Below are 21,717 nucleotides of genomic sequence, written 5' to 3'. Positions count from 1 at the left end.
GTTTGCAAATTCTGCGGGAAGTATGGCTTTATCAGTTGTGTTGTATTGTTGCTGCACTGTCCATTCGTCGAACAATGCGTTTGCGATGGAGCCCTCCATCTGTCCATGATCTCCTTTCTGTAGCTGTTCCATTATTTGTTGTCCTGTAATCCAATCGGGTCACATCGAGCTAATATATACGTTTAGACTGCAAGCAGAAAAAGTTTATAGCTTAGTTAGGTTGGTTTAAAAAGGGGCAACATTTCTTTTTTTGTTTATGCAAGAGAAAGTACTTACTCTCCGCATTCGTCTTGTCCTTCTTTGCTGAATAGGTATTCATGGAGTGCTCTGGCTTTGTTCATAAATTTGAAATCTCCTGGGACAAAAGTAGGAATCATGATTTCTCCAAGGAGCCTTCTTGAAGGCTTTACCGGCCTTTTCTTGACCGAGATTTTCTTGTCTGAGCTGTTCTCAGATGATTGAGGCATTGAATGTTCTCCTGATTCTTGCTGCAAGATTGTCAGATACGGCTTGGCATCTTTCTTGAATTCATAGCTTTCATAGTCGTTCAGCCATGTTTGATTAAATCGAACTGATAGCCCATCTTTACAAATTCGTTGTATTCGTCTAGTTGTAGAGGGTTAAGGCTTGAAAGAAATTCATCAACTGCTTCATGCTTTTCCATTGTTTTTGGTTTTAGGAAGTCTAAAGAGATGGTGCTGGAGGTGCCTTGCTGATTGCTTGTCGAGCCTGTTTCTTCTTGAAGAAGAACAGGTTGTTTCTTCTGCTCGGAAACCTGTTGTTGTGTCTTTGGTACGTTGTTGCTTCTGTCATCCTCTTTCAAATCAGTGCCTGTTTGTTCCAGTTGCTCTGTGCTCGTGATATTGCTGTTGATATTTTGCTCGTCCGTTTCCTCTTCGGCATCGTGTGGTATCTTGTCGTCTGGTGGTGGTTGATCTGGTTGTATTGGTGGATCATTGTGTTCCTGGTCTGTGCAAGATTCTTTGGCGACGACGTGGCTGCTGACATCCATAATCTCTTTGCGTTTAGTGGATATATCAATAACTTAATGCTCTTTTGTGGTTGTCGCACGCATAATATGTTCTTTTGGCTCGGGAGTTGGCGGAAACTCTTCTAGTACGCAACATTCTGCCTGTTGCATTTCTTTGTATTCCATATCTACTTCATACTTCAGCATATCTGTAAAACAATAATTAAAAAAAATATTACTTCTTCTAGTGTGACGAAATTGTAAGGTTTAGTTTCTGAAGAGACTAACCTGTTGTACTCTTGATTAGTGACAGTTTGGTATTCCCTCTGTGTTGACTGATTAGTTGATATAGAATTTTTTTCCTCAACTTTGGTACTTGTTCTGGCTTTAAGGTTGCTTATGTTCCATCATTGGAGTAGTGCTTCAGGTTCATGTACATATAGAATGCGCAGTCCATTCTGCATGTAGAGGAATGGTACTAGTAAGATTGTTGCATTCAAGAAACGGAAACAAGAGAAATGTTTGAGCAATCGCAGTGGTAATTGTTGTATTGAAAAGACGAAAGAACAGAATTATTTCAGTAATTGTAGTATTGAATCTTGCATTGAAAAAAAGAAATAAGTGAAATGTTGGAAGTGCTTACGTGTCTTCTCCTTGAAGTGGCACCTGCAGTTTGACCTTTTTGAAATGGTCGATGCTTTTTTCTGAAAGCTGTAGCTCTGTGCTTATGTGCTTCCAGATTTTCATTAATTACATTGTTGAAGAATTCTATTGTGCCTGCATATGCAGTTGAAGAGTCGAGGAGTTCAAAGCGTTGTTTTTGCATGTTAACTGTGATGGTGAAGTAATGACTTATAGTTTCGTCTTGCTCAAACCCGCACAACGAACATGGTAGAAGGAACTGCAAAACAAAAAATAAAAAGAAAACATTTGGAAATCTTCTTATTTACAAACATAAAATAAACATTTTTGTTTTGTTTTTAAAATAGCTGATCTGCTTTTTGAAACAGCTGACCTGCTTACCATGTTATAATCTTGAAGTTTTTCTTCTTCTTGCATGTTGAAAAATGATCTAAGCCTTGCATGTAGTAATTTTTTCTAATGTGTTGTTGATCATTATTTTTGTAGCACATTGGATCTTCGTCGTCAGCTTCCTTTATTGAGTGCTGCTTGTTTCGTCACAGATACACAAAGGGAATTTGTCAGTTCAGTTATAGGGGAAGTTTATCTATTTATAAAGTCATATATATTGTTTTAAATGTGATTCTTTTGCTGTGATATTTACTTACAGTGTTGCTTAACGGCAGAATCTTTCTCCGTGTGCCATTGAGTTGTTTTCTCAAGATTGTTAGCATGGGCTCGATTGCTTCGGTGCGTACTGATTGTCCGACCTTGAAGCTTTTGGCGACATGGCCTAGATTGAGATCAAACTTGTCTGTTGTAATGAAAAGCTCATCCCTGCAAAGTTTATTTAGAAAAATGTTTTTAGTTTACACATGATACAGTCAAAATGATCGTGTGTAAGAATGTTTTCTGTGTTAGTTGCATGAACTTACATTTCTCTCTTTGTCCATGGCTTGCATACAGCGTTGTACAGGTGTTCGATGGCTTTGTTGACGGAATCGCTATCTTTGCCCCCTTTCTCCATTGTGCCTGCGATGATTTTGAATTTTATGTAAATAATTCCAAGTCACACGATCACAAGATAGCTATTAAGTTTCTATTGTCTTGCCTGCTTAGATGCTGGAAGATATGTCAAGTCCAGTGTTGTTCCTTTCTTGTTCTCCTTCTGCTTCTTGCGGCTTGTTTTGTTCTTCTTTTTGCATTGTACCCTTTTGTTCAGTTTCCGTTCCATCCTTATTTGAGTCGTCTGTGCTTTTCTTAGCATCATGTTTTTCCTTGTCAACCGTCATGTCTTGCTGGTGGTCTTCTCCGTCTCGTTTTTCAGTCTCGACCTGGTTGGCAGTGACCTCTCTGCCAGGGGAATCGGCATCGTACGACAGCGTAGGGTTTTCTTTGATAGTTTCTGGTTCTTTCTCTGGAACAATTTGTATGTTTGCTTCATTGGTTGTATCTCCGTGGTTGCCTTCTTCGTGTTTCTGCGTTATCATTTAAAAAGCATTGAAATAATTTAACTTGCTACTTTATTTTAATTATAGCAGCTGTTATGCAAAAATAGCGAAGCGTTCGGTGCGTGCTTTGAGCTATTTTGATTGTGATTAAGTTGTCATTTTGTGGAAACATTTTGTGCAACTTCACCTGTTGAGCTGTCGTTGGTGATGCTGACTGTTCCACCCGTTCTTCGTTGAGTGTGGTTTCTTGGGTATCGTTTTGTTCTTTCTTTCGGTGTTCATCGTCACTGGCATGGTTTTTGTCTTGCAGCTGTTCAATCATAAAGGTGGTAAGTTGGAGTGCATTTGAGTTCTCATGGAACTACTTTATATTTTCGTAGAATCAGCTTATATAACTTTACCTCCTCAGTCGTTGCTGCTTCTGTTGTCTCTGCTTCTGTTCTCGTTGCTGCTGCTGACTGTTGTGCTTGTTCTTCGTTGGGTGGAGGTTTTTGGGCATCTTCTTGTTCTTTCTTTCGGAGTTCATCGCCGCTGCCGTCGTTTTTGTCTTGTAGCTTTTGAAACATACAGGTGGCTAAGTGGCAGTGCATTTGAGGTTCCACAGAGCTATTTTATACTTTCAGAGGATCAGCTTATGTAACTTTACCTTTTCAGTCGTTGTCGCTGTTGCCGTCTCTGCTGCGTGTTTTTCGGTGAGTGAATATTTTGGGGCTTGGTCTTCTATGACGTTGATGTCTGCCGTTTGAAGAACATGTTGCCCTTCTTCAGTGGCCTCCTTTTGCTCATTTGTCTCCTCTCTCTGGAATGGAGGAAAGTAGTGAAATGTGAAATGCGTATTTTTGAACTATAAGATCATTCAGAGGTATTCTGTGTTTTCACCTCTGTACTTGTTACTGCTGATTTTTCTACGTGTTCTTCGTTGAGTGGTGGTTTTGGGTCCTTCTCTTGCTCTTTATTTTGCTGTTCATCGTCACTGACCTTGTTTTTTTCTTGCAGCTGTTCAAATATAGAGGTGGCAAAGTGAGAGTGTATTGGGGTGAATACAGGTGTGGTAGGTTGGAGTTTATTTGATTGTGCACGCATCAATTTTATAATTTCATAGTTGCAGGCTTCGTAACTTTACCTTTTCAATCGTTGACGCTGCCGCTGTCTCTGGTACGTGTTGTTTGGTGAGTGAATTTTTGGTGGCTTGGTCTTCAGTGGCATTATTGTATACCGTTTGAAGAACATGTTCGGGTTGTTCATTGGGCTCCTCTGGTTGTGTTTGATGGTCTTGATTGTTGGTGCTCTCTTGAGCTTCTTGTGCCTGCACCAACACAAAAAGTATTTAAGAAATGGGTGCATCTCTGACTTTTCAGTTACAATTTTTTTTATAAGACCTATTTCTCTGGATTTGCAGGACTGTGTACTGCTGGAACTACGACTTCTCCTTGTCTCGTGTTGTCTTCTTGTTTTTCTTGTTCAATGTCTATGCCAGTGCTTTTGCTTGCTTCCTCTTCCTGTTTAATAAAAATTGAAATTATAGATTGAACTTCATTTGTGTCTGAGCTTTGTAACCTCACCTCTTCAGATGTTGTTGTTTCAAGTTCTATGTGTTTTCCAGTTTCCTTTGGTTGCGCTACTTCTTGATCTTCGAGATCAATGTACTTGTTTGTTTCCTGCATTTGTTCAAAGAAAAGGGTCGGCATCCCTTATAATCCTTGTATTGCGGTGGTGGGGTGTATTAGGTAGTTCGGAAATCATAAATGGTTTGAAAAGGGTTTGTTGTTGAATTTTTACCTCCGTGTTGATGACTGGGTTATTCGTGCCTGCATCGGCTGCTTCTTTGTCAGGTATAACAGTCTCTAGTTTCTCATCGGCTGGGATGTCTTGGGTTTTCTCCTTTGTACTCGTGATGGTAATCTGCAATGTTGTGGCACTAGAAATATCTTGTGCACAAACTTCCTGTTCTGTGACTCCTTCGTCTATTTGAGGTTCACTATGGGGTTCAATTTCAACACGGGTTGTCTCTTGGTCTTGCAGTGATTGTGATACCTGGAGATCAAACAATATGAGTTTGCGGTTCACTTTATTTCCTGCCATTATGAGTATCCGGTGTGGGGTGTAGTGGGCTGTGGAAGCTTACCTCCTCTTCATTATTTTCTTCTTCTTTGTCGTTTGTTATGCTAATGGTTGATTGTGGGTCAGCCTCTTGCGTTTGGTTGACGGGACTGCTGACTTGATTGTTCTCCAGCTGAGCCTATATTTTGTTGGAGGTTTGTCAGTTAACTTATAACTCTATCCAGTTTTGAAAGAAAAAATGGATGTTCATACTGGCCTCTTCACTGGTTCTGACGTCGATCGTATCTTGTGCTTGTGTTGGGGTAGTTGTTGTTGTAGCACTGTCTGTTGTGAGGTTGCTTTGTTTGTTGCGTTCATTTTTGTTTTTGGGGTTGTTGACACCATCCTGCTGTTGGAGTTCTTCTTGGCCTGGCGTGCTATTGGTACGTTCCTGAAAGCATTGAGACAGTTCTTTTCAGTTGAGGTATGAAAACAGGGGTTTGCTTTAGGGTGCGGATGGCACCATGCATTACTATTTCTTTACCTGTTTTTGCCGCTTTATCGTCTTCTTGTCAATGCCCACGTCCCTTGATTTTGTTCTTCTCTTCCTCTCTTCGTCTTCTTCTTCTTTCTTTCTTTTTATTCTTTCTCTTTGTTCTGTTGTGGCTACGATTTCATTCGTGCGGTTAGCATCGACTAGTCTACTTGATGCTGCTGGATCTGCTTGCTCTAGTGTCTGCAGGGTCGCGTTGTCTGTGAGGTATCTTGTGCAAACTATGTCCTGAAATTGTCTGAGTTGTTCTAGAGAATCCATCAGGGCCATTGTTTGTTGCACGACTTTCTCCTTGTTTATTTCATCCAATCTCTCTTCTTTTTCGTTGCATTGGTGTTTAGCCCTGGTGGTTACTGCGGGTAACTGTTCTGCTTCATGGCGTACTTTTTCCAACAATTTGTTTATCCTTTGGAATCTTTCTTCTGGTCCTGTGCTGATGTTGTTGTTTGCTTTTGTGCTTCCACTGGTGCCGATACGTGGTTCGCGCCGGCGTTTGGGTGGAGGTGGTAGCAGTTTGGTCGTGTGCTGGTGTTGCTGTTCTTTACGATGTTCTCCTGCTATCTGGTGAATTGAAGACGAAGTTGATGCTGTGCTGGTATAGAAGATCCTCTCTGCTGTTCCTTTCCATGTCTGCATCGTTTCGGTGGAATGGAGTTGATTAGAATGGAAACTGTTTTCAAAAAGGGAAGGACTGATTTATGTACAACAGAGCTATACCTGTATCTTGCCAAATTCATAGTCATCTGGTCGTGCTTTTCCGTCCCTTTTCATGTCTGCTCTAGCTATTTTCGCTAGGTCACTCTCTTTGAGATGGTTTGCTCGTGGTAATGAGGTCTTGTCCATTGTCTTTGCAATCTTCCGCATTTCTTTTGTGTCGGTTGGCAGCAGCAGGGAGGCAAGGTACATTATTACTGGTCCCTGTGCCAAACCATTGACGTGCTTTTTGTTCTTTTCTTCCTGAGGCAACATCATGTGCTTCTGCCATGTCTTCGCTCCTTCCTTAATACTTTCGACGATTACCTGGCAGAAATCCATCTTTGCCATTTCTGGATAGTCCAAGTCCTTGACCATAATGGCTTGTCGGGCGAAGATAGCGGCGCCTGACCCGCAGACAAAATTGTGGAAAAAAATAAGGAAAAATATTTTAACTGATTTCCTTGGTGCTGACCTTTGCGTGCCGTTTGGGTATCCAAACACCTTGTGGATAGCTTCCTTGGTAATCTTGATTTTTTTGTCTTCCGTACCATCACCGAAGGTTATTGTCATACTTTCTGTGTCGAGGTTGTTGTAGATGTGTGCTGCAAGCGGTCTGCAGATGGAGCCCATTATTTTGCAGTTCTCTATGCTGCCAAATCCTGCCATCCTAATATCTTTCTTGTGACGGTCTTTAAGTAAATTCCATGCTTTCTTGACATGAGCGAATGCTGCCCCTGCCTTGATTTGGCATTTCTCTTCGTTTGTTTCTTCTTGTTCTTCGTCAACTGTTGGTGCTGCCAATTCTTTCCCGCTTGCCTTTCTCCTGTTTCTGTCCTTCTTGCCTGATTTGGGCTGTTTCAGAAAAAAAGGGTTTTGTTAGAAAGGAACGTTAGATCCTGAGTGCTGAATGGTGGTATTCAAAATTAGTGCATAAGTGTGCTTTTACATCGTCGTCATGTTCTGCGTCGCTCTCGTGCTCTTCGGCATCATCGCCGTCTGTAGGAATGAAATCTGCATCATGCTCTCTGTCATCGTCGTCATCATTGGTATCTGAACCTTTGCTGTTGGTATCGTCTTATTCTTTTTCTACCCTTTGTCGTTTGTTTTTCTTCTTGCGTTCATCTTATTTCTTCGTGCCGGTTGGTTCTGTTGGCGGGAGTACCATTAGAGGTAATGGCTGATGTTGCAAGGTACTAGTGTCGACGATGTTTTCAGCATTGTCCTTTTGCTTTTGCCTTTTTTGCTCCAGGAGTAAAAACAGTGCTGGTATTTGATTTTCTCTTTTTTTGCTTGTTGCTAGGTGTTTAATCTTGTTGAGCCTGGTGTAAGTTACCATTTCTGCCGCAGGTGGTTTGTTCCTCATGTTCTGTTCTGTGTCCTTTTCTGATGAATGAGGAGACATGCTGTGTGTTTGTGTGCTTTCAATATCACCGTCTTCATGTCTTGCATAATGACCAGGTAACAAAAAAGGATATTCTTTTGTCCGAAAATAATAGATACACATTTAAAATATATATCTTCCACGATTATGCATAAGGAATGTGAAACTCCCAAAGGGGATTTTTATTTTTCTTTTTTGGGTTAAGAAAGGTTATTTCTACTGTTACCGATTGAGCTAATCAGGGGATGGAAAAAATATTAATTATTGTTATGAGTGGAGCTGGGGAAGTTAAGTAAGGGTGAAGCATTTTCTGAGACAAAAATGCACTCTGCAGGTGATATTTCATAATGGAAGGAATATCATCAATGAGAGTTGAAGATTTATTGGGTAAGTTAAGTTGTTTTTTAATTAAAAAATAAGATAGTGTCTGAACATTTTTAATGTTTTCTATAAAGAAATATATAAAAAGTGGCAAGTAGTTTTATTTGTAGACATAGTTAAGTTATTGTTGTCAAGGATAGTAGTTAAGTTATTAATGTCTCAATACAGTTTTTTGCAGATAGACAGTGGACTCTTTTGATCAAACCTTTGACAGGAGCTTGCTGGATTGCATGCTCTTCAGCAGGGTCTTCGTCAGTATTTTGCTGGGTTTTAGCTTCTTCGTGAGGATTTCTCATTGCTACATAAAAAATGGGCAGGTGTTAGAAGCAGAGTCGAGTGTCACAGAAAAAAAAACCTGAGTGGTGTGAAAACAAATTTGTATGGATAGAGAGGCACGGGTTGTTTTACCCTAGAAGCACACGGTACAACTATTCTTTGTTCACAGTTTTTCAGGCCAGAGAGGCACTTAATTTGAAAAACGGTTACATTGAAGGGACAAGGGATGTAGAAAATGTCGTACGGTTATCAGGTTTTGGCCTCTTAGGATGCTTGCGCGGTTTGGATCTATCGACGTATTCTAGTTAGTGACGTTTCAGGTTTTGTACCTTTGAGCACATATCGTATGGCGAAAATTCCAGGGCGGAGAGATGTAGCATTTCTATTAAATCTCATCTCTCCGCTAGTTCAATTTGTTAGACAAATTTATTTAGGTTATTGGAAAACTCCTTGGTAGCGGTGGCTAGGGTTGCTGTTCCTTGAAGTTGAAAAATCACTACGATCTACCCAGTGGAATGGAGTGGGATAGAATGATAATTACCTTCAATTAGTTGTGCGGTGTACTTCGGTTCCATCCGCTTATTGTGTCGTTGCTCTTTTTTGTTGCGATTTCCGCCGCCGCTGTTGAAGTCCTCGCCGTCGGTCGCCGCAGCCGGCGGGGTTATTGGTGTTCTCGCGGGCAGTGTATGTCGGATTGGAGGGTGGTTGGCGAACGCGGTAGCGGTTTGTCCGGTGACGCGAACTCGATTTCGAATTTGTGTTTGTGTGCAGAAGGAAGGATGAGAGCGTGCGGGAGTGATGAAGGTTTCGATATTTACTTTGCTGAAGGGGAAGCAAGCTAGTAGAAGAGGGAGGGAGAAATGGAAACCATCGAACCGTCTTTAATCTTCAACCGTCCGTTTGAGCATCAAGATCCGTTTTTCTGATGTTAGGCTCGGAAGTGTAGGTTGTACAGGCACGTAGATGCAGGCACAGGAGGCACGGCAGTGTATGTTCCACAAGTAGGTAGAGAACCACGGGATGGGCAAGAGTCGCGTGAGGCACGTGGATGTAAGCACTGGAGGCACGGAAATGAAGGCAATACAGGCACAGACATGCTGCTTTTCGAGGCACGGGTATCAACACTGTGGATGTACAAGAGTGTTGTGGCAGAGGTATGTGTTAGAATGCTCGGTTAAAGAGGCATGGTTGTGAAGTCTCAGGAGCGACGCGGGCGTGGCAGTGGGGCCATGTAAGAGTCACGGCGTATGTTACGTTAGGCACGTGAGGCACGTGGGTTCATGCACGGAAGGGAGAAAAGGCGAATCCACAACAGGCATGTACGTGTGTTTTCTCAAGTCACGGGTGTGCAGTGTCTGGATGCACAAAAGTGTGGCGGCAGAGGCATGGGTCTGACTACTCGGTTACAGAACCACGGTTGTGAAGTCACGTGGGTGTGGCACTACGGGTCACGTAAGTGTCGCGACATGTGTCACGTTGCGCATGTGGATGTAGGCACAGGATGCACGGCATTCAAGGCAACAGAGGCACGGACTTGCGGCTTCTCGAGGCACGGGGTATCAACCCTGCGTATGCAAAAATAGTGCAGTGGCAGACGCACATGTCATGATGCTTGGTTACAGAGGCACGGTTGTGAAGTCTCAGGAGCCACGCATGTCACGTTGCGCACGTGGGTGCAGGTACGTGCAGGCACAGAAATGAAGGCACCATGGGCACGTACGTGCACCCTCTGGATGCACAAAAGTGTGGCGGCAGAGGCATGGATCCGAGTACTCTGTTACAGAAACACGGTTGTGAACTCACGTGGGTGTGGCACTACGGGGGACGTAAGAGTCTCGGCAGGTGTCATGTTGTGCACGTGGGTGCCGGTACGAAAGTCACAGAAATGAAGGCACCACAGGCACGTACGTGCATTCTCTGGATGCAAAAAAAGTGTGGCGGCAGAGGCATGGGTCCGAGTACTCGGTTAGAGAACTACGGTTGTGAAGTGACGTGGGTGTGGCACTACGGGGTACGTAAGAGTCTCGACAAGTGTCGCGTGAGGCACGTGGGTGCAGGGATGTAAGGCACAGAAATGAAGGCAGCACTGTTGTGAAGTCACGTGGTAGTGCTGAAGTGGAGCCTCTCTACAGGCATGTGGATGCAGGTTCTACAGGCACGTGGATGCAGGCACAGGAGGCACAGAAGTGTGGGTTCTACAGGCAGTTAGAGAACCACGGGACAGGCAAGTGTCGCGTGAGGCACGTGGCTGTAAGCATCGGAGGCAAGGAAATGCAGCGAACGCAGGCACGGACATGCTACTTCTCGAGGCAAGGGTATCAACCCTGTGGATGTTCAAGAGTGCGGTGGTAGAGGCATGTGTTAGAAAGCTCGGTTAAAGAGGCACGGTTGTGAAGTCTCAGGAGTGACGCGGGCATGGCAGTGGGGCCAGTTAAGAGTCACGGTGCATGTTATTACGTTAGGCACGTGAGGCACGTGGGTGCAGTTACGGAAGGCAGAAATGGTGAATCCACAACAGGCACGTACGTGTGTTTTGTGAAGTCACGGGTGTGCACTCTCTGGATGCACAAAAGTGTGGCGGCAGAGGCATGGGTCCCACTACTCAGTTAGAGAACCACGATTGTGAAGTGACGTGGGTGTGGCACGACGGGCCCCGTAGGAGTCACGGCAAGTGTCACGTGAGGCACGGGGATATAGGCACGTGAGGAACGACATTGAAGGCACAGGAGGCACAGATGCAGGTACATGAGGCACTGAAGTACTGAACCTAGGAGGAGACCTTGTGTGAGTGCGGAATGTTTCTAGATTTGCTGTGGAAGAGAGGAAGTAAGAGAGTAGTGGAGGTGGGAGAGATGGAAATGATGGAACCGTCTGTAATCTTCGACGGTCTGATTTTAGCATCAAGATTCGTGCCGCCTTGCTTTTTTTTGTTCGCTGTAGCATCTTAATACACGTGTGAGGCACGGAACACCAGGCTCTACAAGCACCGACGTTGGAATTATAGAGGCACTGGCATCGACTCTGTGGATGCACAAATGTGTAGTGGCAGGGGCATGCATCTGAAGACTTACTCAGAGAGTCACGGTTGTGAAGTCTTTAGAGTTACGAGCGTGTGTCACCACGGGCACGTGAGAGTGATGCGTCGGGAAGTGTGGTAGTAGAGGCATCGGTGCGAATAGTACTCAGAGAGTATCGGTTGTGGGTCTACATGTGTGAAGTCTGTGCAGCATTGGCCGTGCGGTAGTAGCGGGGTGCGTCGGGAAAGGTGCGAGGAGTTCAATATAGTATGTGCTTGGTATCTGAACGCAGTGCACACTATCTAAGCGTGCCAGTGCAGTGTGTGCTTGAATGGTTTATGCAAAAACATTTGTTACGTGCTTAATCAGACGATTTGACGGTTGCTTTTTCCCGGCAACCGCGAGCACTGCCACTCGGCGGTTGCCCCGGCGCATAGCAAGCGCGAGCGCATGTCTACTGCCCTCATTGCCACGACGAGGCCGCGTCCAACCGCCTCCTCCACGACCCAAACCTTGGCACAAAAGGGCAACTACGCTTTCATAGCCGCTCAATTCCGAAAACACTATTGCCGCTCCATCTCAACTAGCAACTCCTCACAATCTCTGTGTCAAGGTCGCCATCGCTGGAGGAGCGTAATGGCGGAGGAACCATCTTCCAAGCGTCCCCGTGGTGAGGCGTCCGACCAGAGCACCGAGGTTGACGACGTTCAGGTCCCCGGTCAGAAGCACGACTACAAAGTGCACCTCAAGGAGGTTGGCATCCACGGCAAGGAAAAGCTGGATGTCATATGCACCAGCAATCCTGACGAAGCCGACAAGATGATCAGCAGGATCCTGAAGAGGGTCTGCAGCTTGTACCCTCAGTACATCGGCGTTGATGTCGAGTATAACAGGGAAGACGAACCTCCGCAGAGGGCAGCGGTTCTGCAGTTATGCGTGGAGGAACTCTGCCTGGTTTACCACATCACCGCGGCAATAAAATGGTGAACCATCCTACAGCTTCAACCTCTCCATGCTTCTGTTTAATTAGCATTTCACGCTGAAATTTGATTAAATTGGTTTATTGAATTGATGTATCAGTGAAGTTTCTGAAGTAGATGCAGCAGAATAGATTTTGAACTTGACTCACCAGATCAGTTTATGTATTTGATGCACTAGATTAATTTATGAATTTGATGTATGGGATTATTTTCTGAATTTGATGTTCTAGTGCACTTTCTGTTCTAGTGTAGTTTCTATATTTGATGTTCTTGTGTAGTTCAGTTTCTTGAGTTTATGTGTTGACGTGGCTAAGAAGTAGATAGGTCATTGATTCAATTGTAAATACCAAAAATAAAAATGACATGCTCTGCTTGTATTTTATTTCTGAACTCTGCATAGCAGTTTCTGAATTTTTTTCGTCCATGAGTTATACGTATTATATAAGTATTTACTTGATGGATACTTGATGGATCCACCTTCCTTAAATGTGTCATCCCCCTTTCAGGCCCAAGAGACTGCGCCCGTTCCTGAAGGAGAACAGGTTCTACACCTTTGCCGGCTTCAGTATTGAAGGTGACAAAGAGATGCTGCGAAGTTCTGGTTTGGAGATCAACCCCGACAAGTACATCGACATCCAGTGCAAATGGAGAGTTCCGTTCATGGGAAGAAAGAGGTACCACTCTTTGGCTAATGTTGCAGGGAGCGTGATCCACCCATTCTACAAACAGATGAAGGATAAGATTGACAGGGTTGAAGACCATAAACTGTGGGGGATCAGTCCACTGCAAAATTACCTCATCGAGTATGCAGCGATAGATGCGTACGCCACCTACGAGTCGTGGAAGAGAATTGAAAACATCAGAGAAGGACTAGAGAGCGCAAAAGAGGTAGAGAAGAATTATGACGATCCTTACTACGTCTACTAGTGATGACGAAAACGTAGAAAACTGGTCGTGGAGTTGCTTGTGTTTCTGCTTGTCCTTTCTATTGTTTCAGGTTCGTAGTTTTCTTCTGTTGCCACCTACGAGTCGTGGAAGAGAATTGAAAACATCAGAGAAGGACTAGAGAGTGCAAAAGAGGTAGAGAAGAATTATGACGATCCTTACTACGTCTACTAGTGATGACGAAAACGTAGAAAACTGGTCGTGGAGTTGCTTGTGTTTCTGCTTGTCCTTTCTATTGTTTCAGGTTCGTAGTTTTCTTCTGTTAGAACGAAGCAGTTTCTAATGTCATCTGTATCAGGTTAAACAAGTTTGCTTATGTCAAGTTTGTAGTTTGTTTATGTGATTGAACAAGTTATTTAGCTTGCTAAGTACTATGTCTATTCAGCAATCATGTGATTTTAAAGTAGTAATGTTGCTTTTTACTCTAAAAACAACAAAATACGAAGCAGTCTTTTTACGCTAAGTACAGTTTAGTTGTGCACACAAGCGCGGCTTCTTGAGGAGTGGCAAGAGTGGCGTGGGTCGGAATACGCAGTTAGAGAGGCACAGGTTTGCAGTCTCTAGAGTCACCAGCGTGTGTTACTACATGGGCCGGAGGCACGCAATTGAAGTCTCTAAGGAAATGAAGACACCACAAGCATCCATGCAGAGGCACGTAGCAGAGGTGAGCTCCGAATACATAGTTACATGGTCACGGTTTGGAAGTGTGCAGAGCCAAGGTTGTGCGACACGATGGGGCATGTAAGAGTCATGGCAAGTATCATGTGAGAGAGGCACCTGGATGCAAGTACGCAAGGCACGGGATTTCGACTTATCGATGCACGAGTATCAACGTTGTGGATGCACAATAGTGTGGTGGCAGAGGCATGTGTCGGAATGCTCGGTTAGAGATGCACTATTGTGATGTTTGTGAAGAGACACGGGCGTGGTACCGCGACCATGTAAGAGTCGCGGGGCGTGACACGTTAGGCACGTGGATGCAGGGACGGATGGCACGGAGGTGAAGACTCAGGAGGCACGGAAGTTGGGTTTTTATTGTTTCGAACAACTATCAATACTGTGGATGTTCAAAAGTGTGGTACCAGAAGCATGCTTCCGAATAGGCATTTAAGGAGTCACGGTTATGAAGCCTCTACAGAGTCACGCGTGTCTGGCATCACGAGCATGGAGTGGTGTGGGGCTTCGAGAGGCATCAGTGGCCCTCAACCCTCTGGATGCATGGTGTTGTGGTAGGAGAGGCACCATTGTGGATGCACAGGTGTGAGGCCTCTAACGGCGTGGAGTGGGTGGCACCACATGCATTTGTTTGAATACTCATTTAGAGAGTCACGTCTGTACTCACGCCAGATGCATCCTGTAGGTTGGTGGCATTCGGCAGCACAGTTGCAGAGAGGAGGAATGTTTGTGAAACATCAAAGTCACCGGCGGTCACGCGTGAGGAGTATGTAGAGTCACTGCGCGTCGACGTGACGCACATATGTCTAGGGACGGACTCTTGGGGCTTTATGGGGCATGGTCATCAACCGCCTGGATTGATAGTTGTGAAGTGTCTAGGGGCACTGGCTTGTGTTTGAATGCTTGGTTAATGAAGAATCAAGGAACTACATCAATAAAAAGAGTTTGTTGCTTCATTATCACAGTATGATGTGCGGTTAAACCGTTTTCTGATGATTCGACGGAGCTAGGCTTGTTCGCTTATCAACAACTTTTTATTCAGTGATGTCGTCATAGATCTTTCTAATCTCATCGCCCATTTCGCTGGGTTCAATTCTATTCTGATTGCTAAATAGTAGCCTGCACAGTTGTTGTGCTTTCCATTGTTTCGTGCCATCCTATAAAAAATTTAGTGAAAAATAAGGAGGAAAAACACATCAGAATTAGGTCATGCAGTTGTATGATATCTAGCAGATTTATAACGAGTTCTAAGCGAAAACTTACGTCGAAATTATCTATCTCTTTAACGAACTGGTTGCCATCAAAGAGATGCGCGAACCTTAGAACAGCAAACAGGGTTTCACCTTTGTTCACCTTTGGAATGCCCGTTAAAAATTGAACTTCCCATTTAGTTTTTTCCTTTTCGAATTTTTCACTGAGTAATATATCGTATACTTCCTTAAACCTGGGCACCTGGGAATTGCATTTTGTTTTTGTTTTAGAGAGACATGTAGTGTAATTTATAAAACTGAAAGACGCTGTTATTTACAATTCTTACCAGTTTGTCTTTATGGCTGTGGTATTTGTTATGCTCCTTTTCTTTGTTGGCTTCGTTGATTTCCATGTCAGCAATTTGTTTACTTAGTTTGCCATCATGCACGTGGTGAGCATGTTGAATTTTCAGGTTTTCATGCCTCTTCAATTCTTCAAGAGATGTTTCTTCAGGCTCGATGATTTGAAGCTTCCTTCTATATTTGTCGAGCACGAATAGTGTGTATCGGTCTTCTTTTTCAAATGGCATGAATACCTGCAGTATAAAAGTTTTATTGTTAGAGGAGAGTTTAGAATATAGTATTTTGTTTGAAATGCTTATTTTTGTTTTGTTAGAGGAGAGTTTTATTGTTAGAGGAGAGTTTAAAATATAGTTTTAACGCTGTTACCATTTTTGCTGTTTTGAGCTTGTCTGATTGACATTTCTTAAGGAACAAAGGAACCAAGCTATCCTTCTCTCGTGTGAAATCATCTCTGAAGTTCGCCACAGATTTTCTTTTATCCTTTAAACCCAGATTATTCTGCAGGGAACAAATAAAAAACCATAAAAACGAATTAGAAAGAATAGATCGGTACCAAGAGATTAAACAATCGTTGCAAAAAGATGAGTTTGTATGATCATTGTGGTTATTTTTTTTTAAATTTACCTCTGCAAAGCTTGGGCCTAAAAATAGTCTATGTCTTTTGTGTATAGTTTGGTCGCTTCCCTCCCATGCTTCTGCTAACTCATCGAGCACCTTCTTTTCCATTCCTTGACGTTTTTTCTTGTTTGCAGGCCCAAATATTTCCTTTAGGTTTGATCCAGTGAGAGTTGTGTTGTTCCCGTGTGGTTGTTCTCTCGAGAAGAATACTACTTGTCTGCTTACAGGTAAAACAATAGAAGAAAATTTTGTTGAGAATGTCATTAACAAGCAAGCTGATAAACATGAATTCAAGGTTCTTTCTAGTTTCTGTCTTATTGTGTGATTGCCTCTTAACTTTAACTAATTTCAGTTGGAAAAGGAACCAAGTCACCTTTTGAATTTGTCCTGCCATGTGTCACTCATGACTATGTCGTAGAGCTCGTTTGCCTTACGCACATGTCTGAACGAATGCCGGTGTTGCGGGTATTTGTTGGTGCTCCTTGATTGATGCTGGTTTTTTCGTCTCGCTCTGTCAAAACAGATAAAAAAATTTGGCTGTTGTTTCTAAAAGATATATTTGAAGCTCCTGTCATGTTGACTGATGGTAAAAATGAAAATAGTTATATTACCTTTGATGGGCGAAAAAAGGTTTATAGTCTCTGGTTTGAAAACTTTGGTTTTTCCAGGAAGTTGATGGTGGTTTATTTGGTTGGTTTTACCGAATATGAGTGTGTATACATACTCTGGTTTCCATTCGGCATCCACCTTGCTGGGCTGCAGGCATGTCAAAATGTATGGTTTATAGTTACGTGGTGTCCACCATTGTGAATAAACTAATTGCAGTAATAAAGAAATCAAGTAATTTGACGTGTATGTACTGGTAACTTACATGAAAATCCTCTCTGTCCTTGACCAGTTCTTTCCCATTCCAGTGTTTCGCAAATTGGGCCGTGAAGTGTCCGCATTGTGTTCCTTCTTGCTTTGGTGTGCAGACCCTGTGAGGCCTTTCTGCTATCCTTGCCCAGTCTGGTTCGTTCTTGTGTTTTAGTTGGCGGTACTTGTTCATCAACACCGACATCCTTCTCATCTATGATTGCATTTTGGTTTTGTTGTTTGGGTGTGGCATTGATAAAAGTAAGAGCATCATACTATCACGAGGAAAAGAATAAATCAATGTACAAAAAGTACGTACCAGTTCTGCTCGATGCACATGGTGTTTACTCCAAGACAAATCGGCGTAGTTTACATAGTTCAGTGAGTCAAGGATGTCGATGCTATCTCTGTACTTGTTCATTACATATAGTGTGTAGTGGTTGTCTGTGTGATGAGGTATCATGATCTACGTTGAGAGAGGAGATCGTTGTTGATGTAAAAATTGAATTTCATTTAATTGTTGAAGCTCAAGGAGAATAAGTCATGTGTTCTGTAATAGTTCTGAACTTACCATCTTCGAATGTAGGGTGTTTTTACCTCGCACGAGTTGTTCAAATGCTTGTAGTGCATCGTCTTCGTTGAATTCTGATAGCTCTCCTCTATTATAATTGAGACCTAGCACCATCTTCAAGAAAGAAAGAGTGTGGTATTAGTTAAATATTCTACCATAGTAATGACAGTGGTGTTTTTGTGGGTGAGGTATGCATACATTTGCGAATTCAGCAGGGAGTACAGTTGTGACGTCTGGGTTGAACTGTTCCTGTTCTGTCCATTCGTCCAGTAACACGTTTAGCATGGAGCCCTCCATTTGTGCATCTCCTTTCCCTGCTTGTTCCATGAAGGATTTTCCTGAAATGTAGCCTTCGCGCTTTGAGCTTTTATATAGCTGTTCTCTGCAAGCAAGGAGGGTTTAGAAGTAGGTGAGTGAATGGTTAGTTGGATGTTAGAGAATTGCAGCTCTGTGTAATCGTTTCCATGGAACAAGGAGAATCTGCTTACTGTCTGCATTCTTTCTGTCCTTGTCGGCTCATCAGATATCTATAGAGTTGCATGGCCTTTTCTTTGTAAATGAAATCTCCTGGAACAAGTGTTGGAGCATTGACTTTCTCAATTTCCTTTCTTTCTCGCTTGAATGGCCTCTTAGTTGAGATTATGTTTGCTGAGCTGATCTCATGTGATTGAATCGTCGAGGGTTTTGGGGAACTTGTCTGCACTCTTGCAAGATGCCTTGCCTTTTTCTTCCCGTGATCTAACTGTGCCTGCTCGTTAAGCTGCCCAGCTGTTGGTCTGTCCTTTTGTTTGTTGTTGTTTTTGATGCTTGGTTCTACGGAGACTTCAGCATCGCGTTTTCTCTTTTGAAGTATCTTTTCTACTAAATGCTTCTCTTTCTGCTTCTTTTCTTCTTGTGCATGTTCTACCTCTGGTGATGTTCCTGATATGCGATCTTCGCCAACAGGGTTCATGTTCTGTTTGGAAAGCTGTTGTCGGCGAGTTGGTACGCTCTTTGTCCTGTTATCCATTTCTAAAGGAGAGCGTGTTATGCCTTCGTTGTTTTTATCTGGGGGTGGTCTGTCTGGTTCTATCGGTGGATCTTTCCGTTCGTCTTCCTTTTGTAAATCAGTGTCTGGCTGCGCGTGTTGTTCCCTGTGTAAACCAGCATCTGTCTGGGCTTGTTCTTCCGTGAGTGCTTATTCAGACACCTTGGTGGTATCCTTTCTGCTCACATGATAATCTTCTTTCTCCTCATCGCTGCTTGTGTCATTAATGTCAATAACTTTTATCTGTTGAGCGCTCGTCCCAATGTGCTTGGGAGTTGGAGGAATCTCTTGTTGAATTGTGTCACAATGTATTCGTTGCATTTCACTGTCTTCCATATCGACCTCAGATTTCAGCATATCTGATAAGATAAAAAATAAAAACTTATTGGTGTGTCTCTGAAAATTAGATAAGTAGAATTTTACTTTGTTGTCTTTAGTAAGAAAAACCCGCGGTGTAGTTGATTAATGATAGTGCGACCGTATCTCTGTATTGGCTGATTATTTGATAGAGAATTTTCTTTCTCAACTCTGGGACTTGTTCCTCTGTTAGTAACATTGTTTCTCCATCGTCGGTGTAGTGCTTTGCGTTCATGAACATATAGAACGCACAGTCGAGTCTGCAGGTAGAAGGATGATTGATTATTGTCGCTGTCCAAAGATGGTTGGGCAGTTTAGGTGAAGTTGTCCTAACGTCCTATGTTTTTATGGATTGCATTAATAATTGTTACAGTGAGTAAGGAAAAGGATAAAGGTTTGTAGTGCTTACGTTTTTCCCTGAAGTGGCACCTTCATTTTGACCTTTTTGAAATGGTCAATATTACTTGGAGACAGTTGGAGGAATGGGCTTATTTGCTTCCATATCCTCTTTACTCTGCTTGTTACTGTGTTGAAGTAGTCCATTGTGCCTGTATATTCATCTGATAAAGAGTCAAGGAGTTGAAAGCGCTCTTTTTTCATGTTAATTGTAACAACGAAGTAGTGGCCCACAGTTCCTTGTTTTTGTTGAACATGTCCGCCTATGCAAACTGGTAGAAAGAACTGCAAAAATGCAAAATAAATAAATAAGGGATCCTTTTTGGATTTAGTCATGATTTGTTGATCGTTAGACAGAATTGTAGTGCCGAGATTGTATCTCTTATCTGTAACATGAGATGTGCTCACCATGTTGAAATCTTGTAGTTGCTCTCCTTCTTCCAGATCAAGGAATCTTTTAAGCCTTTTAGGAATTGTCTTGTCTCTGATGTGTGCTTCGTCTTTATTTTTCAAGTCCAATGGATCTTCATGGTTGGCCATGCGTATTGATGCCTGCTTGTTTTGTCACATGTGCGTAGAAGAAATTTGTAAATTCAATTGTACAGAGAGGTTGATTGATCGATAGAGTGATATTCATTGTTGAAACTTGAGCTCTACTTACGGTGTTGTATGTTGATAGAATCTTTCTCTTTGTGCACCTGAGTTGATTTTTCAACATCTGTAGCATGACTGCCATGGTTTCGTTGCGCACTGGCATTCCAATGTCGAAGCTTTGTGCCATGTGGCTAGCCGTTACTGTTGTCGTCTCTGTATTTATTAAAATCTCGTGCCTGCAACATATATATATATATTTACAGGTATACATATAAAATGTTTAAGGGAGGAAATCACTGGAAGAAAATAATTCTTTGGTGGTAACATGAACTTACCCTTTGTCCTTATTCGCTCTCATGACGTTGTTGTACAGGCGTTCGATCCCTTCATCTTTTGTGCCTTCTTCGATGGCCAGGTTTTGTATGATCAATGGTTCACGTTCTGTTTGAGTGTTGTCCTGGGTTACCGTCGTGTTTGTGGCGGCAACATCTTTTACATCACAATGTTTCTTGTCTGATGGTGCAGCCTTTTTCTTGTTGTTGTCTGACTCTCTGTCTGGAATGTTTGCTGCATGGTTTTCCAATGCACTGTGGCCCTTTGCTTCTTTGCTTGTGTCTGTGTGCCTGTCTTGTTGAGGTTTCTGCGTTATCGTGCAAAAGCGTGGTTAAAAAATAAATAAATATGCTCGTTATTTTCATTGTAGTTTAGTATCCCTTCCCTAAGAAAAATACTCAAATGTTTAATGTGTCTTTTGAACTTTTTTATTGTAGCTTCACCTTTTCAGTCGTTTCCGCCGGTGCTGCCTCTTCGACCTTTTCTTTGGTGAGTGGAGCTTTTTGGACCTCCTCTAGATCTTTTTTGTTTCGTTCATCCCTGGTGTCGTCGTTTTTGTCTTGTGGCTGTTGAGACATAGAGGTAGGTAAATGAGATTGCATTTGTGTCTTTGTTCACTCAAATTTGTAATTTCCTTAAAAGCAGGTTATCTCACTTCACCTTTTCGATCTTTTGCGTCGACGTTGCCATCCGGGTTATTTCTTGCCCAGACAGCGAAGGTTTTCTTGCTTGGTCTACGGCGGTTAGGCTGTCCGTTGTTGGAAGAACATCTTCTGCTTGTTCCATTCCCTTGTGTTGTTGTGTTTGTTTGTCTTGAATATTGGTGCTCTCCTCTGTTTCTTGCATCTATCGGAACGCAAAATGTAACTAAAATGTGTCTGTGTTTCTTTCTGGTGGATGCATTTTTTATATGCTATAGAAAGAGGTTTTGTAGCTTGACCTCTACATTCAATCTCTCTGGTGCCGTGCCTGTCACTTCTTCTCTGTCTTCTGGAGTTTTTGTACATTGTCGAGTGGTAGCAGTACTTTCTATCGCTTCTTGAGGCACATCTTCTGCTTCATTTGTTTCTTTTTTCTGTTCAATCAAAAAATGTAAAAAAAAGTTTGGACTTCATCTGTGCATGCATAACTTTTTTGTTTTAAAGTTGTAGGAGCAGGTGCGTGTAGCTTTACCTCGTTGGTCTTTGATGCTGGTGGCATCTCTTCTCGGTTGTGTTTGTCACGTGAAGACTGCTCTTTGGTCGGCGTACTGGGTACCATTTTAGTCACCATTTGCCCTTGTTTTTTTGTTTTGTTCTGTTTGTATTCCTTGCTGTTCTTTGGCATGACCTTCCTCTTTTGTTTCCTGCGTTTCATGAAAAAGGAAAAGCATGATTCATTGCTTGTAATTCTTGTATTACTGTGACAGGCTGTACTGGGCAGTACAT

The 21,717-nt window shown here is 42.8% G+C and overlaps 1 protein-coding gene across 1 annotated transcript; it reads left to right on the top strand.

Moving 5' to 3' along the window:
- Positions 1-12,022: 12,022 nt before the first annotated feature.
- LOC109756633 (uncharacterized) lies at positions 12,023-13,293 on the top strand. Its single transcript, XM_020315481.1, has 2 exons — positions 12,023-12,369; positions 12,873-13,293. The coding sequence occupies exons 1-2, from the start codon at positions 12,023-12,025 to the stop codon at positions 13,291-13,293; spliced, it is 768 nt and encodes a 255-aa protein (XP_020171070.1).
- Positions 13,294-21,717: the final 8,424 nt, after the last annotated feature.

Source organism: Aegilops tauschii, chromosome 3 (assembly GCF_002575655.3).
Source record: "Aegilops tauschii subsp. strangulata cultivar AL8/78 chromosome 3, Aet v6.0, whole genome shotgun sequence".
Lineage (NCBI taxonomy): Eukaryota > Viridiplantae > Streptophyta > Magnoliopsida > Poales > Poaceae > Aegilops > Aegilops tauschii.
Note: the sequence above shows the minus strand (reverse complement) of the source record. Positions and strands in the feature narration are given on the sequence as shown.